This window comes from Mercenaria mercenaria, unplaced genomic scaffold (assembly GCF_021730395.1).
Source record: "Mercenaria mercenaria strain notata unplaced genomic scaffold, MADL_Memer_1 contig_546, whole genome shotgun sequence".
NCBI lineage: Eukaryota > Metazoa > Mollusca > Bivalvia > Venerida > Veneridae > Mercenaria > Mercenaria mercenaria.
This window is the reverse complement of record NW_026463427.1, coordinates 3,383-19,285: the sequence shown is the minus strand read 5'-3', so window position 1 is coordinate 19,285 and position 15,903 is coordinate 3,383. Positions and strand designations below refer to the sequence as shown.

General features: G+C 35.9%; 1 protein-coding gene across 1 annotated transcript; it reads left to right on the top strand.

Annotated features, from left to right (window-relative positions):
* Positions 1 to 3,648: 3,648 nt before the first annotated feature.
* On the top strand, positions 3,649 to 15,656 carry LOC128554584 (uncharacterized; the record flags this gene model as incomplete). The annotated part of the gene is made up of 6 exons (XM_053535851.1): positions 3,649 to 3,775; positions 8,001 to 8,182; positions 8,448 to 8,583; positions 12,277 to 12,425; positions 14,510 to 14,643; positions 15,515 to 15,656. Coding segments are annotated over exons 1-6 (800 nt in total), but the record flags the coding sequence as incomplete, so codon positions are not given.
* Between the last annotated feature and the right edge of the window lie 247 nt (positions 15,657 to 15,903).

The window sequence follows — 15,903 nt, the reverse complement described above, 5'->3', positions numbered from 1 at the left end:
GTAATACTTTTAATGCAATATTCAGAATGTATGACAAATAAATCAGTTAAGTTACTTGGGTATGAAAATTGTTTAGTTTTCATAACTCTCCAATGAATTGTGTTTCTTGATCCATCCTCTTATGTCTTTTGTAAGAGATATAAAGAAAACAGAGCATGTTTAAATTCATGAAATAGATACCGTATCTGGACAAAAAAACAAAAACTAAAAAAAAACAAATGAATAAACATTTTTAAAAAAGAAATACTAGCATAATGCATTTCGAAATATAAGTCACACTCAATATGAGATAGTTTTGTTTCAAGAACAATATGCTGCAACTGCTCGAATACAATTTTAATAAAGTTATCTTTATTTTAAACTACACTTGTTACTACATAAACTTCATTAATACTTATTTCAGTTTCAAGGTTCGAAGCAAAATACCCAGTTTAGCATTAATCATGAAAGCTAAATAAAAACATCAATTATATGTACACGTGTTGCAACCCTTGGCTGCATCCTTCTTAGGTTATAATAAATGTTTTTAAGTCAGTAAAATATCTTATAATGTAGGTATGAACTATAGAAAAGTTCACTCGCCAGGAAATAGCAGCGGTAGACTTATTTTCTATGATTTAAAAAATTCGCTGCAAGTTTTTTTCCATTTTGAGCACATCTGCAGGCACATACATTCTGAAATTATACGCTATGTCAGAACAGTAAATAGGTAAACGTTGTAAATGGAGGTCGTGGCAAAATTTCTATGGACATTCATGGCAATTATTGTGAAATGTATCTCCAGAACATGCAGACAATTTTTGAAGCAGACAAAAACGGAAAATGAAAAAAAGAGATAAAAATAATAGACAAATCTCTTGACTAACTGCGTTGAAATATGATGAAATAGTGTGAATGGTATGCATTAAGCTTATATGAAAATAGTAACAATTTATAAAGAAGGGGATATAATAAAAGTTACAAAGGTCCTTTTTCCATCAAGCGTAAGTCGAGGAGTAAACCTTGAATTCTTAAATGTTATACAATACCAGTATACTACAAATTTATGCGAGAAATTGCAAAAAGAAATATTGATTTAACCTTCTCATCGGTAATTTATGAAAATTATCATATAAAATAAATTCATAAATTTATCAAAATCTTGAATGTAGAAAATAGAATTTCGAAAAATAATTCTTTTTCAAGAAAATCTGTTATGGAATTCTAATTGCCGAGGAAGCGGTAATCTTTCGGCTTTATTTATTTATTTTATTTTATTTTATTTTTAATTAAGTTGCATTACGGGTTAAGGATTGTATACATTGATCCCAGGTATAACGTTTGCTTGGAGAAAATAGGTAGTGTGTGTTATCTTTCTTCACAATTTTTATCAATGTCATTTGATAACCTATATTTATCTACATATCATATTTAAAGATTACGTTACTTGTACATGGTGTTCAGAAAGTATGTTATCCTGTAATAGAATTGAAACATTAACATGTAATTTTGACATAGTAAGAATAAGAAAGTAAAAGTAAGGGTAGATTTCTCGGAAGCACTGATTACTCTTTACACAACCATGGGGCACAAAGTAGGTCCGCAACAAAAAGATACTGTAACGAAGAAATACAGCAGACGGGTTGCTTAAAAAATCCAACACTGCCCACGAACCCCTAGCATCGGCTTAAGCAGTATTCAATCTTCAAATCTAAATGAGTTGAAATCAATGATCCCGAAGAACCAGAAAATATAACAACACTGAGATGAAGCCGGGACGACTTTTTTACGGCCGCCACACAGCACTTAACACCGGTCCCGCTGCTATGAAGTAAATAGAATCTGGAAAGTAGATCCCCCGGAAGCACCGAGAACAATGCAATCAGTGAAAATAGCAGACTCTGTTTGATTGAGTCTGTTCATGAGCAGTAATGGCGAAAGCAACACTGCCCATGACCCTAGCACCGGCTTAACTCTTAAAAGGAGGTAAGAATTTGTTCTCTGAAATGGGTCTAGCTATGTTTTACGGTGTTCCGTTTGGACAATCGTGACTTTTTATTATCACCATCGCGTTTTCATTATTGTACCATCGTGCTATCGCGTTTTCACCATCGTGCCATCGCGTTATCATCATCGTACCATCGTGGTATCACCATCGTACCATCGCGTTTTCACCATCGTACCATCGCGTTTTCACCATCTTGCCATCGCGTTATCACCATCGTGCCATCGCGTTTTCATCATCGTACCATCGCGTTTTCACCATCGTACCATCGCCTTCCGGTTAGAAATGCGTAGTCCCGTACACGTGTCTTTTTGTCAACAATAGATGAATGTATCTCAAGGTATTTTGTGGGACGAAATTTACCATTTAGATTCTGCTGTTTTTCGAAATGTTCAGTGCTCAGTTCATTAAAACTGTAAAATCTTCAAGGCCACGTCCTTTGTATTTTATGTATGCATGGAAGTAAATAAAAAGCTGGGTGTAATAGTCACATGGTATTATTCAAAGTCAGCTTATTCTTGTTAGGATGTAAAAGGTACATAGTGCAACGTGAAAATGAGATTGTACCAAGCCTGCATTTTACTGGCACATATACTGTACCATTGCGCATGACCACCGGAAGGCGATGTTACGATGGCGAATATGCGATGTTACGATGGTGATAACGCGATGGTACGATGGTGACAACGCGATGGTACGATGATGAAAATGCGATGACACGATGATGAAAACGCGATGGTCTGATGATGAAAACGCGCTGGTACGTTGATACGATGGTGGAAACGCGATGGTACGATGATGAAAATGCGATATTACATCGACATTTCACCATCGTACTATCGCACTTTCATCATCGTGCCATCGCGTTTTCATCATCGTACCATAGTTGTTTCATCATCGTGCCATCGCGCCATCGCGTTTTCGTCATCGTAACATCGTGCATCGCGGTTTAGTATTAAATAAAAAGTCACCGTAATGTTTGGTAGCTCTTTGCAAAATTGTCAGTTTTATATAGAATATATAGGGAAAACTATTTACATATTTGTGACCTGGAGGCGTAGTATCATATTCCAATACTATTTACATGATATGCACATTCGATTTAAACAAACCGCTTCTTAGGCTTAAATGATGCGTATTACATTTATCTGGTACCTATGCAAGTTTATCTTTTTACAGAATTTGCCCTTTTTATGCACGGAATTCTTGCACTAATATAATAAGATCTGAATGAAAGATATGTACCAACATGTGATGAATCGGTTTATTAATTGTTCCAGTTACTGGTCATTTTTAAAAACACTTTAGTAAACGACTACACATGTTGTTTCATCAGACGCAATGGGGAGTAAAAGCGTAGTGATTAACAGTAAGGATCCCACCTCTCCTTTTCAATCAGAAAGTATTATTGGTTTCCAAACAGTAATAGCAATACAAGGTTAGGAAAAGCATGCATTTGCAAGATCGGAGTCAATGCTCTGAGACTGCAATCATTACGGAAGATTTACTTCAAACCTAAATGGTCTAAAATAAATTATAAGGTGCAGAAACACTATGTATTTGATACCAAAATATGTACATTTTAGGTCAACTGACAGTTTGATAACTAACTCAATTATCAGTTACATATCAACTCTGATAACTGTAACAGTGCGACTGATGGTGAAAATAAATACAAGTGCAAAATTGAACACTTAAAAATATGTCCCAGTTTCACTGCATGATTATATTAAAATGGTGAATTACATGATTCTGTTGTTTAAAGGAATATGTTTACTTCAAATAGTGCAGGTATGTATGCCCCATATAACTCCTTATAAACTTTTATATTATATTAATAATGTTTTCAAGTTAAAACTATACAGTATTTTATTCACGCTTTTGTGCTTTCAAAAGCTAGAAAACAGGACTTGTGAACGCTATCGCATGTTTTGTGTCAACTATATTAACTAAAGCAACATTTGACTTTAAGATTCAAACAGCATGGCACTTCCCATTCCAGCTCAATGTAAAGATATTTCCATTCATTGAACTAAAAATGATATAATCAGATTGATCATAGTATATATTTACTTAACATACGAGCCTGCCTGCAAAAAGCAAAACAATTGTCCACTTCGGCAAGTGTTTTATTATATCACATCAGAAATAAGTTTAAAATTGTTTTTCTTGAAATTCCGACTTAAGCTCTGCAAAGCTTAGTGTTGAAATGGAGACCGATCGATCGCTCAAACATTGAATCAATGTACGATCTGGAGATGTTTAACTAATATTTGAAAAGAACAACAACAAAACAAACAAACATACATATGTACATATGTGTCCAATGAATGAGATCTGTGTCACGTTGTAAAGAATTTCGATCGGAGATCTGTTTCTGTAACGTTCAAATCAAGACCGCACAAACCTGTATTAAGACTATAATAGCTTATAGGTCTTTTTCTTCTTCCATTTGTCCAAAAGATTAATCAAAGTCATTTTAGGATCTTCAAAGTGCACTTGTTTAGTTCTTTGTTCAGGATCCCTCTTCGAATAATATTAAGCAATTTTGACTATGTATAGACACGCTGGAATACATTCAGCGTTATAAAAAATAACTTACATGTATAGCTAGATGTGCTCCCGTGCTCTAGACTGGAGACAGACTAGGCACTGTCGTCACACAAAGTTTCCAAAAAAATGTTCAACATTTGTTCTATATACAATTTAAGAATTCCCTTTAGCTAATTTGTTGAAATTTTTAATCACAATATTGTTTCGAAAGTTATACTCAAGCCAAAAGTTTTAATCCTGCCGCAAAAGAATTAACTGTTTTAGTTTTCACGATCATTGTCATTTTTTCTTTTATGCCCATTATTATCTGCAGTAGAATTTAGCCACATCGAAAACAACCTGTTTTTCAAAGTATGACTGCATAATTTCCTGTATAGTCTTTAGGAACTTGTCCTCCATTTGTTGAACTTATGAACATAATTTCTTGCCTACTTAGCGGGAAAGTATACATTTGTTCAAACACATAACAGGGGTGACGTCACATAGTACTGGCACTAAATTATGACGTCGTAAATAATACAAATACCAGGAAATACCCGAATCTATTTGTCACCACATCTATTTTGAAAAATGACCTAACATGCCTGCCTGTGAAAGACAACTTTTTTTCCAAACCCTCGGACAGCTTGGATTAAAACCCCTCTATAACGCTCGTTTTTTTATTCTACACTGGCCCTCGTATTGGTAAAAACTCGTCTTATATAGGCAGGCAGGTAAGACCTGTATAATCCTCCAAAAAGTTATTCCCTTATTCTAGAACAAAAAATGGGGACATTTCTGACTTGACTTGGTTGACATTTGCCTTTGCAGGGGTAGATCCAGGATTTGGTGTTAGAGGAGACGTAGAATATTTGAGGGTCTAGTGGTAAAACGCTTGACTGTCAATCCAGAGGTCCGGGGTTCGAATCCCGGTCCAGGCACTGGAAATTTCTGAGATGCTCTTAAGTGCCTCCCACGTAACTAGAGGCCTGTACTGGTTCTTCCCAGGAAAGACGGCTTCGCGTGTATTAGTGCTATACATCGAGCACGTTACAGAACCAGACTGTCTATTCGAAAAGAGCTAGGCTAAGTTAGCCGGACACGTCTGTATCTGAAAAGTTCCCTCTGTCTGTTCTGGGGGCTTTATCTCACTCTGTCCCTCTGTGTCTGTACTAGTAGAGGATAATTTCGCGCCCTGTGTGGCCGCAGTATATGTAAAGCGCCTTTGAATGTGTTTATCATGAAAAGGGCGCTATATAAATCTGGTATAATAATAATAATAAGTATAGGGGGTACGGGTGCATGCTCCCCTAGAAAATTTTGAAAAATATGGACCCATCTGGTACATTCTGAGCGTTCTGAGGTAATTTATTTGGTATTGAAAAAGGACACGTTTTTTTTTGGACAAAATAAACACAAATAACGTGCTAATTATCATAAGTGCATGTTTTATGACTTGAGTAAGTATCTAGGAATTTCTTAGCCCTGTTTCTGAGGATTTTATTGAGAGGTGTTACCCAGGGCCATCTGTCATAGAAATGGCATTATAGGAGCTCGTGCAAACTTTGTCACATTTTTAGTGTGCGAGCGAAGCGAGCGGGAAAAATGCAATGTTTTAACCCAGAACATAAGACAAATGCCCTATGCAAGCGTAGCATATTTCATACTTTTTCACCAGAACAAAAAAAAAAAAAAAACAACAAATTACGCATTTGAGCATAGCGAGCAAGAAAGGTTTCTTTACCCAGAACAAAAGAAACCAATGTATATGCGAGCGTAGCGAGCGAGAAAAATATTTTCACCTAGAATAAAAGACAAATTACATACTAGAGCGTAGAGAGCGAGAGAAAATGCATATTTTGCACTTTTTCACCCGGAACAAAAGACAAAATACTTAGCTCTGGCAATTTTAGAGGAGTGTGTGTGAGTGGGGGAGGGGGGGGGGTGCGGTGACGGAGGGGGTGGATGCCGGGTGCGCCCCCTCTGAATCCGCTAGTGCTTTGTGTCGGTAGATTGACGTGTGAAGCCATACGAACTATGTTTGTAATAACTGGTGTTAGAACTGGCTGAAATGTTATATAAGAGCTTATGTACCTTTTTTTATACGCTAATACGACTGGTAAGTCTTTAAAAGCAAATAGATTATCACCCATTTAATTGCAATGTATAAATATCGACATTTTTTGCAAGGCTCTCAGCGATTTTAATTTCACGGTGTTTTTATAGGCTTGAACACATCACGTTCTCTTTTAAAGCATAGTGTTAAGACTCAAAATCAAAACTGTAAGCGTTTTGAAATTGTCATTGACCCTTGCTTAAGGTTTGAGTTTGAAGCATTTCAGTTTGTGATGAATTTAATAATTAATATGACAATAATCACTTTTTTTAATAAGTGTATAAACCGATGCAAATATATATATACGAAAAATTATTGAAAATATTTGGATATGCATATCCTTTACACTAAATGATCTGTGTGGTAAAACGTATACACTTAAAAACATTCACTCCAGTGATATGATTGAGGCACTTGTAAACACTTTACAATTTTAGTACCATAATCTTTAGATGTATTTTACTCGGTCGGCCTCTGTCGTGTTAATAATAGTTAAACCTTGAAATTCTCAAGCAAATTATGCTTTTTATCACATGCTGTCATGTTGTTACCATGTTGTAACCTGACTGGAAATAAAAGTATTTCCTGTTGTTGGTGTCTAATATATCTACTACAGTAAGACTTCAATAGACTGTACCAATGGTTGTGACACATCAAATCAACTCTTGCTTGTTTTGCTAATGTTTTATAAATCGATAAAACTACTATTATTTTAAAGATTTCATGTACATGTACCATTAAAATAATATGCTTGTGATAACATACGAAAATCATAACAACACTTAACATTTTCATAATATATTAAGGCCGTTCTATGACAAAACCTGTATTAGTGACATGATATTATTAATGTATAATAAGTTATTTAAATACTGGAAAATCACTGTTTTCCTATGTTGATACAGAAAGTAGAAACAGGAATATTGTAATACAGTTATCGTAGGAAAATCAAATTCTACCAAATTTTACAAATAAATGTCAATTGTGTTGTCATGGCAACGGAAATTCCAAAGCACCCATGCACCATGAAAATATAGAGTTGAATAGATAAAAGGCCCGTGATGAATAAAAAATATACCATTTAACATTTCTTAATTTTATTCAATATAGAATCATTAATAAGATAATGTTCAGGTAATGAACATATTTGAATCAAACTCCATTGCACTTTTATCAAGAAATTGTTTTTGCCATATCGGATGTAATAGCGTAAGGCAAGATAAAGCCAATCACAGAGCCTGAGATATTGATAAGATCTAGATTTGGATTTGTTGTCATTTTTCTTTGTTCTTTTATTTAAATGGAAAGAAACACCTGTCGCTCTTCAGCATGCTTAATCGCAATACAATAATTTCAATTTCATTTCAGTCACTAGCCGCACCAGGTCACGTGAATATCCAGGTACAGGTTCTTCAATATGACAACCCTTTAGGGACATCATTCCATGGTTCAGACTTTACCTCAGAGAGAAAGTGTTGTGATAAAGGTCAAGTTACAGCATGCAGTACGACAGACATGTGCGACTCGTACTTTGTGCTCTGTATTGGTGGGTAAGTAACAAAGGAGATCAATAATTGTTTTGCTTTAAAGTTTTGTGGGTTATCCTAGTCTTCAGTGGCAAGGATTTCATTGATTCCTATTTAAATATAAGATACACTGCAGCATATTTGCAGCATGTTTCATTTATTGAAATTATACTGGAAATAGTACTAATGTATTCCTGTATTTATTTTATCTCTGAATAATACAATTAGGGACACCCATTCGTGCACTGACCAATTATGTTGTTGCTCAACTTGCAAACTTTTTACACAGAATCACAACCAGCGGTCTTAGTAGGCATTGTAGCGGCCCGAAAAGTACAACAAAAATCTTCAGAAATGCTAACTCGTTTGGAGCTTCACATGATAATATTTTGGTTCAGTCATTTAAGTGGGATAACTGGCATGCGGTAAGATTTGATACCCTTCTTTCTTTCTGTCAATATAGTGTGCCAATATCTGAGAAAAATGTGACTTCTGATGGCATTTTTGTTAATGCTCTGATTATTATTGTTACTGGGAATTTTATACCAATAAAAGCAGTCCTTGGGGTCAAACATGAAATTCAAAAGCGGTTCCTGCCTTCTAGGATTTCTCATTACAGTATAATGGGGCCAAAGGTCAAATGAGTGCATTTAGAAATAAACTATGCCGCTGTGCACTCGCTCAATTTTAATCTAATCACATAAATTACAAATGTAGTGTTTTATTAATAAAATTGATAAAACTGGCAAGAAAAAACATTTCAGGCGGAAATAAAATTTGAATCTTAGCTTTGCACTGAGAATAAACAGAATATTGACTTATTGTACACTTTTTGAGAAATGTGTGCGAAATGGAAATATAGTATCTATTTCTTGAAAAAGAAAACTACGACCGAAAATGAATTATGCATAAATATATGAGCCGCACCATTGTTTATTTTTTCTTTGAAATGGCATCCGCGCAGTCTGGTCAGGATCCATGCTGTTCGCTAATGGTTTCTCTAATAGGCTTTGAAAGCGAACAGTATGGATCCATGCTGGTCGCAAATGCACTGTGTTGGTTTTCTCATGGCGCGGCTCATATGTAAGATTTCTCATATCATTTTACTATCATGTACACAGCAAAGTATTTCAAGCTCAATAAGGAGAGTGCAGATCTTAGGTTGGTGGGGTCTTGAATTCGATACCCGGGCGAGGCGCATATTATCCATGACGATTTGATAATAGACATTGTGTCAGGAGTAATTTCGTCCCCAACCCTAATTCAAAACGAGAAATTGGCAGTTACTTGCTAGCACTGGTAGAGAATTCAGAAAAACTGGTTAGGTAAACCGACCGCCGTTACATGACTAAAATACTGTTGAATAAAAAAACGGTACTACCGCCCCCCCCCCAACCCCCCCCCCCCCCACACCAAAAAAGCAAAGTATTCAAATTCACGAAATATATTAATAACTATCTTAAGATATTTATTTGTAACTACTGCATAATAATTTATTCTCATGTTACTTTTTATAGAAATGACGATACTGTGTTCTAACATTTGTCCTGTAAACATCAACTGGACGCCTCCATAAATCATGCGAAAGAAAACATTATATATTATATTGTTTTTGTATAAAAAAGCGCCAATTTTTATAACGAAAACTGTTACAGGACCAATACCTTTACAAGCACTAAATTATGAAAGAAATAAACACTTTGTACGAAAATACATCACACTTTGTAAGTAACATTTACATAAACGGTCTGCTTTTCCAGCATCTAAAATGGTAAAAGGTAAGGGTAGATTTCCCGGAAGTACAAAGCACCCCAAACACAGCCATAGAGCCATGGCAAAGTAATGATTTCAATACTGGGGATAAATCATTATATAATATATATTTATATCAGTTTTTCCATACTGTGATGATTAAATAGGATCATTTTAAAGGAATAACTGAAAAATTGGTCACATTATAAGTTTTCATAGTACGTGTACTAAACGAAACAGAATAGATCTGTAGGAATTCAACTAGTAAATCTTTACACTATTTCTTTTGTTTGTTTGCTTTTTTTATACGCCCGAAGGGACGTTTGATGCTATACCCCCAGTGTCCGTCTGTCCGTCCTTCCGTTAGCAATTTCGTGTCCGCTCTGTAACGTTTGAACCCCGTGAATGATTCCAAGGAAACTTGACACAAATGTTCACCACATCGAGATGACGTGCAGAGCGCATGTTCGAAATGGCTCGCGTTAAGATCAAGGTCACACTTAGGGGCCAAAGGTCATACCTTCGGGCATTACGGTGCTCTTGTTTTATTAACTGTTGGTCAGGCATTGATCATCCCTTTTTGTGTACTTGTAATTAAGTAGCACATTTCAAGCACCCAACTAGAGGTGTACTGGTCAGGAACCCAGGCAATCCTTGTGTGTATCAGTGCTATACACTGGACACGTTAAAGAACCAGGCTGTCTATTCGCAACGAGCTAGACTAAGTTAGCCGGACAAGCCTGTATCTGATTTCTGATCTCTCTGTCGTGGGGGCTTTGTCTCACTCTGTCCCTCTGGTCAGATCACTCTGTGTCTGTACTAGTAGAGGATGAATTATGCGCCCTGTGTGGCTGCATTTGAACTATGTAAAGCGCCCTTGAACGTGAAATTGATCATGAAAAGGGCGCTATATAAATCTGGTATAATAATAATAATAATAATAATAATCATCATCATCATCGAAGTTATAATGCTTGAAATGTGCTACTTATTTAGCAATATTTGTATTATTTTGTTCTTAATATTCAGAACGCTTTTCCTGTTGCGACTGCTTACATTTTTGACTTCGTTTCTAAACTCTCTCTCTCTCTCTCTCTCTCTCTCTCTCTAGCTCATTCTATAGAAATAACTTTACTCTGTTTGAATTTTGCCAGTCTACATCTACACGGCGTAATTTATTTTACTGATCAAATTCATAATTATCAACGAAAAAATGCAAGTTTATATTAAAAAGTAAAAATGGAGAAAGTCGAACGTTTATAACAAAAAAATGCACTTATTTGACCTTTGACCCTGTGTTGTGACCTCACTATAACCCTTAGAAAGCGACAGATCGCAGATCCCCCCGTTAAAAGTCTTCCAGTTTTTAAATGGGTTAACATTGAACATGGCTGTCGAGCATTAACAAAAAATGCCATCAAAGGCAATTTCTAGGCCTCTATTACGGATATGTAGATATACTAATAAGCTTTACCTAATAATGAGTTGTAGTAAATAATAGTCTTGCCGAAGAGTTGTCCCTTGCTGATTCCTAAAGTTCTGATTTCGAATAACACAACAGCATGACCAAACCTCTTTAATTACTTTTGTATTAAATTTCTGGTCCTCGAGTGATCCAATTTATGGCGTGCTTTTGTATGTTTTTATTTCCGTTTGAAGAAGGGTCTAAAGAAAAATACTTACTCGTGTTTGTTTAACCTTTATGACCTGTCTGTTTTTGTTTTATTTTGTTGGGTTTAACGTTGCACTGACACAGTTATGGGTCATATGGTGACTATCCAGCTTTGATGGTGGAGGAAGACCCCAGATGCCCCTCCGTGCATTATTTCATCACGGACGGGCACCTGGGTAGGACCACCGACCTTCCGTAAGCCAGCTGGATGGCTTCCTCACACGAAGAATTCAACTTCCCGATTTAAGCTCCGAGCCACATCTGTGAGGGGCAAGTGATTTGTAATCAGCGATCTTAACCACTCAGCCAGAGAGGCCCACTGACCTGATATTTGCGTTTAGTATATAGTGTCCGAACAATTAAGGACTGCTGTGGCTGTATCGCCGGCGCTCCTTTGCGAAGAAAGCGCAGACTATCGGTGCCAAACGACGGTGGTGGTGCACAGAGTATTGTCAAATGCAATAGTCTTGATGGGATTCTGACTTAAGCATTCAGTAATTACCCCTCAGATGGTAGCTTTGCACCATATTTGATGTACCTATACGAGAATAAGGCATAAACAACAATGTTTGTACATTTCCACATGTACATGTTGTAATGCTATTGTTTTTATGCATATGAGTTGTATAACTGTACATATCGCACATGCGAAATGCATATGCGTATATCACGTATCTCAATACCTTAAATTCAGGGAGACATTGAATATTTGATTAATGTAATGGATCAGGACAGCGGTAACGACGAACTTATTGAAAACTTTACATCGATCAGAGCACTAACCGTTGGTTCCAGCTATGAGAATTCTACTGAACATGTGATATCATTTATAAATTTTGTGAGGTAAAGTAGTTTATTCAGTTTTATTTCATTCACATTTGTATTTGTCATTTTATGTAAACACAAAATAAAGATAAAATGTAAGGGTAGATTTCCCGGAAGCACAGAACACCCCAAACACAGCCATAGAGTCAGGCATCGCAAAGTAGGCCCACAACAAAAAGAAGCTTTAACGGAAAAATAATGTAGACGGGTTGGTTCAAAAGTCCAAAATCAGAACAATGTCATAAATACATGCAAATAATGCAGAGAAATGAGGGTGGGTGGTAAAGGGTAGATAATAGGGTCGTATGTAGGGGAAAGGTGGAGCAAGGATGAATATTCAACAGGGAAAGCCACGTCCCTTAAACGCAGTGTTCCCACAACGTCGCAGACACGCACGTACAAAACACACACACACACACACACACAACTAACATACACAGATAAACAAACTGAAAAGTAAGAAAAGCAACACTGTAGGGAACCGCACATAACAAACACGCTCAAATACACATACCCACATAAGCAGGAAAAAACAACAGTAGGGCACCGCCTAAGGACGACCGGCGGTCAAAATTATGGTGGGCACGATAACTTACTCTTGGTAAAAGGAGATAGGAGCAAATGCAAGGGGCTATTGGGATAGAATGGGGCGATGGGGGTAATGGGGGTAGTGAGTAGAAAGAGGATAGAATCGATAGCAACAAACAAGACAACATACACAACACAAAGTACGAGACGGGCTGAAAACAAGTCGAAAATAGGGGCACCGCCTTGGAACGTTTCAGTAACCTATAGAAAGGAAACTGGGGGTTTAAGTGCGTTTAGGGCACACCAACCTCGCACTTATCTCGCACTTATCCTATTTTTAACAAGTTAGACTAGACAGTGTAAATAAAATCACTTCCCGCTGAGAAAGACCCTAACATTAGTGACAAAATACCCGATCATATAAAGTAAAACATGAAAATAGGGACAATTTAAGGTATAATTACACAAATGTCTCAACAACTTGTCTGAAGTCAGAGCATCAAGAGCCTGCACGACTAAGCAAGCTGCAAGATAAAAGTTCACTCCCTCCGTCCCTTTTTATAGTATTTAGGAGAAAATCATCAAGGAGTCTTACACTTTATTAGTCATCGCACCATCAAATAGGCAAGCGCAGCGATTAACCGTAGAGGGGCCAATCACCAAACATGCACTGTGCTTACCGATTTTCGCATTATATCCTCTTTTGATAAATATTTTGACACATTTTTACAAATCCTTGATTAAAATAAGCATTAGGTTTAATTTTTCAAATTTTATAAATTACATTTCCATAGTATACCGGATGCCTAAGACCAAGTTTGAAAAGTGTTTAAAGGTTTGTGTTATATTTCTTTAAAAGTTCAGGCGATCTGTAGTAAAATTTAGTGAAAGTGTTCCGTAGTTTATGATATCGGTAACCCTGTTGAAATAATTTTTGGTGATACGAAGATTGATACCAATAAAATCCTCTAACTTTGAGCAAGCTCTTGCAAAACGAATAAGTTGCGAAATGCAGACACCGTATGATATCTCTCGAGGGACATCTCCATCACGGTGTGGGAAGCTGACAACTTCAAAATTCTAAGTCTGAAGTATTAGCCTTGTTAGGCTGTAACTCTTTTGGATAAATGTTGCAATTTCAAAACATATGACTGTCAGTGACTAGTTTTTGTAAACTTAAACCTTAGAGTATGATATGTTTCAAATATTGTAAACATTATAAAATTGAATGACCGAAGACCGGAAAATACCTTTGCAATGATTCCTGGATCGTTTATGCCATTATCTTTATTTTATCGTTTCAAATCTTGTTTCTGTTGAACGGGGTATAGCAAAACGCACAAATACAAATATAATTTCTGGCTTCAGCCTAGATTTTTTTCAGTTCTTATGTCTCAAATTTATGGGAGAACATTTTCAGATAGAACAACTACAAAGCAATAATCATTATTATAAATAAAGTGATATTAAAATATCAATAGACAACAATTTAAAGTATACATTACACAAGAACAATTCACAATGGTAAAGAAAGTGAATTAATTCAAACACAGACTTTTCTTTCATATTTACAGTTTAGATCTCGGTGTAAGGATATGGTGTCAAGACGGATACTTTGGCTCTGACTGTAGTAATAAATGTACAAGCAACCCTTACAGTGTTTGTATAAACAATCAAGCAACGCTTTTACCATCGTGCAATGACGCAGGTAAAATGATGTGCGTGGTGTATAATGATAATTGTAGTTCTTTTTTTTTTGACACGAAACATGCCCATGAAATACATTGCGGTAGTATATGACAATCGGACATAAACGCAACAACATTTTGCGTACGGCAAAAATACGTAAATTATTGCATGTCCGCACGCATTTATATAGTGTTAAGGTTAAGGTTAGTATTACCATGGTTACAAAATATATACATTAAAGATACTTTTCATTAAAATTGCTTGAATCTGGTGTATACCAGAGTCTGTAATTTATACAGGCACTCTAGGTCTGCAATGAGTCACACTCTAGACTAATGAATAATTTGCATTATGATAAAGTGACAAACAGACTGAAAAGAAGTATATGATCCAATCAGAAGCGTTTACGTTTCTGATTGAAATATGAATACATGTAATATGAATTACACAAAACAAAGGGAGGGAAATTCAATAAAATTTACAATATAACATACAACTACTATTCTTCTATACCTGGAGATTGATGATAAAGTCAATCTTAAATACTGTACATGTATAGATATATTATCAAAATTTGTAAAGCACAGAGCGCAGGGTCATGCGTTCGATACCTGGACAAGGAGTACGTTCTGCGTAACGATGCAAACATTCACCTCATATGGGGGAGTTGGCAACAGATTATTGCTTGACTGTACAGAATCCATGATCATTTGTTAGCTTAACTGCTCGCCGTTATATAACTGTATATATTCATCTGATTGTTTTACGGGTTTTTATGTATTGACATTACGCGTATTGAAGATTATATTTTCAAAATTAATTTTATTTAGATCTACCTGATATTTTGCAGTTAGAATTTTCTAATGTTTGCAATTACACTTCTGTTTCAGACGTTTCTAGTTTTGAATTTACCGGAATTATGAATTACAAAGTCACAAACCTCCAACTTCTACTGATAAAGTTTGTTCTACAAGAAATCTGTCCTAAAGCACAGAATGCACATGTGAAGATCGTGCATTTTAGTGTATCTGGGTAAGTTAGTTTTGAAAACAAGAAACAGAAAACAAGCATTTTTGTATAAATTGTCCTACTGCATTAAGCTATCATATTCATTAACAGAAATATTGCCAAAATTATATATACAGCTAATATTGATGCTTCACGAATTAACAAAATAGTGTTATGTTCCAGAGTTGTCGAGTTCAAAGCTACGTGTGATAACGTTGCTGTCAGCAGTTTAACTTTCAGTACGCATCTGTACATTCTAAGGTTGACAAAT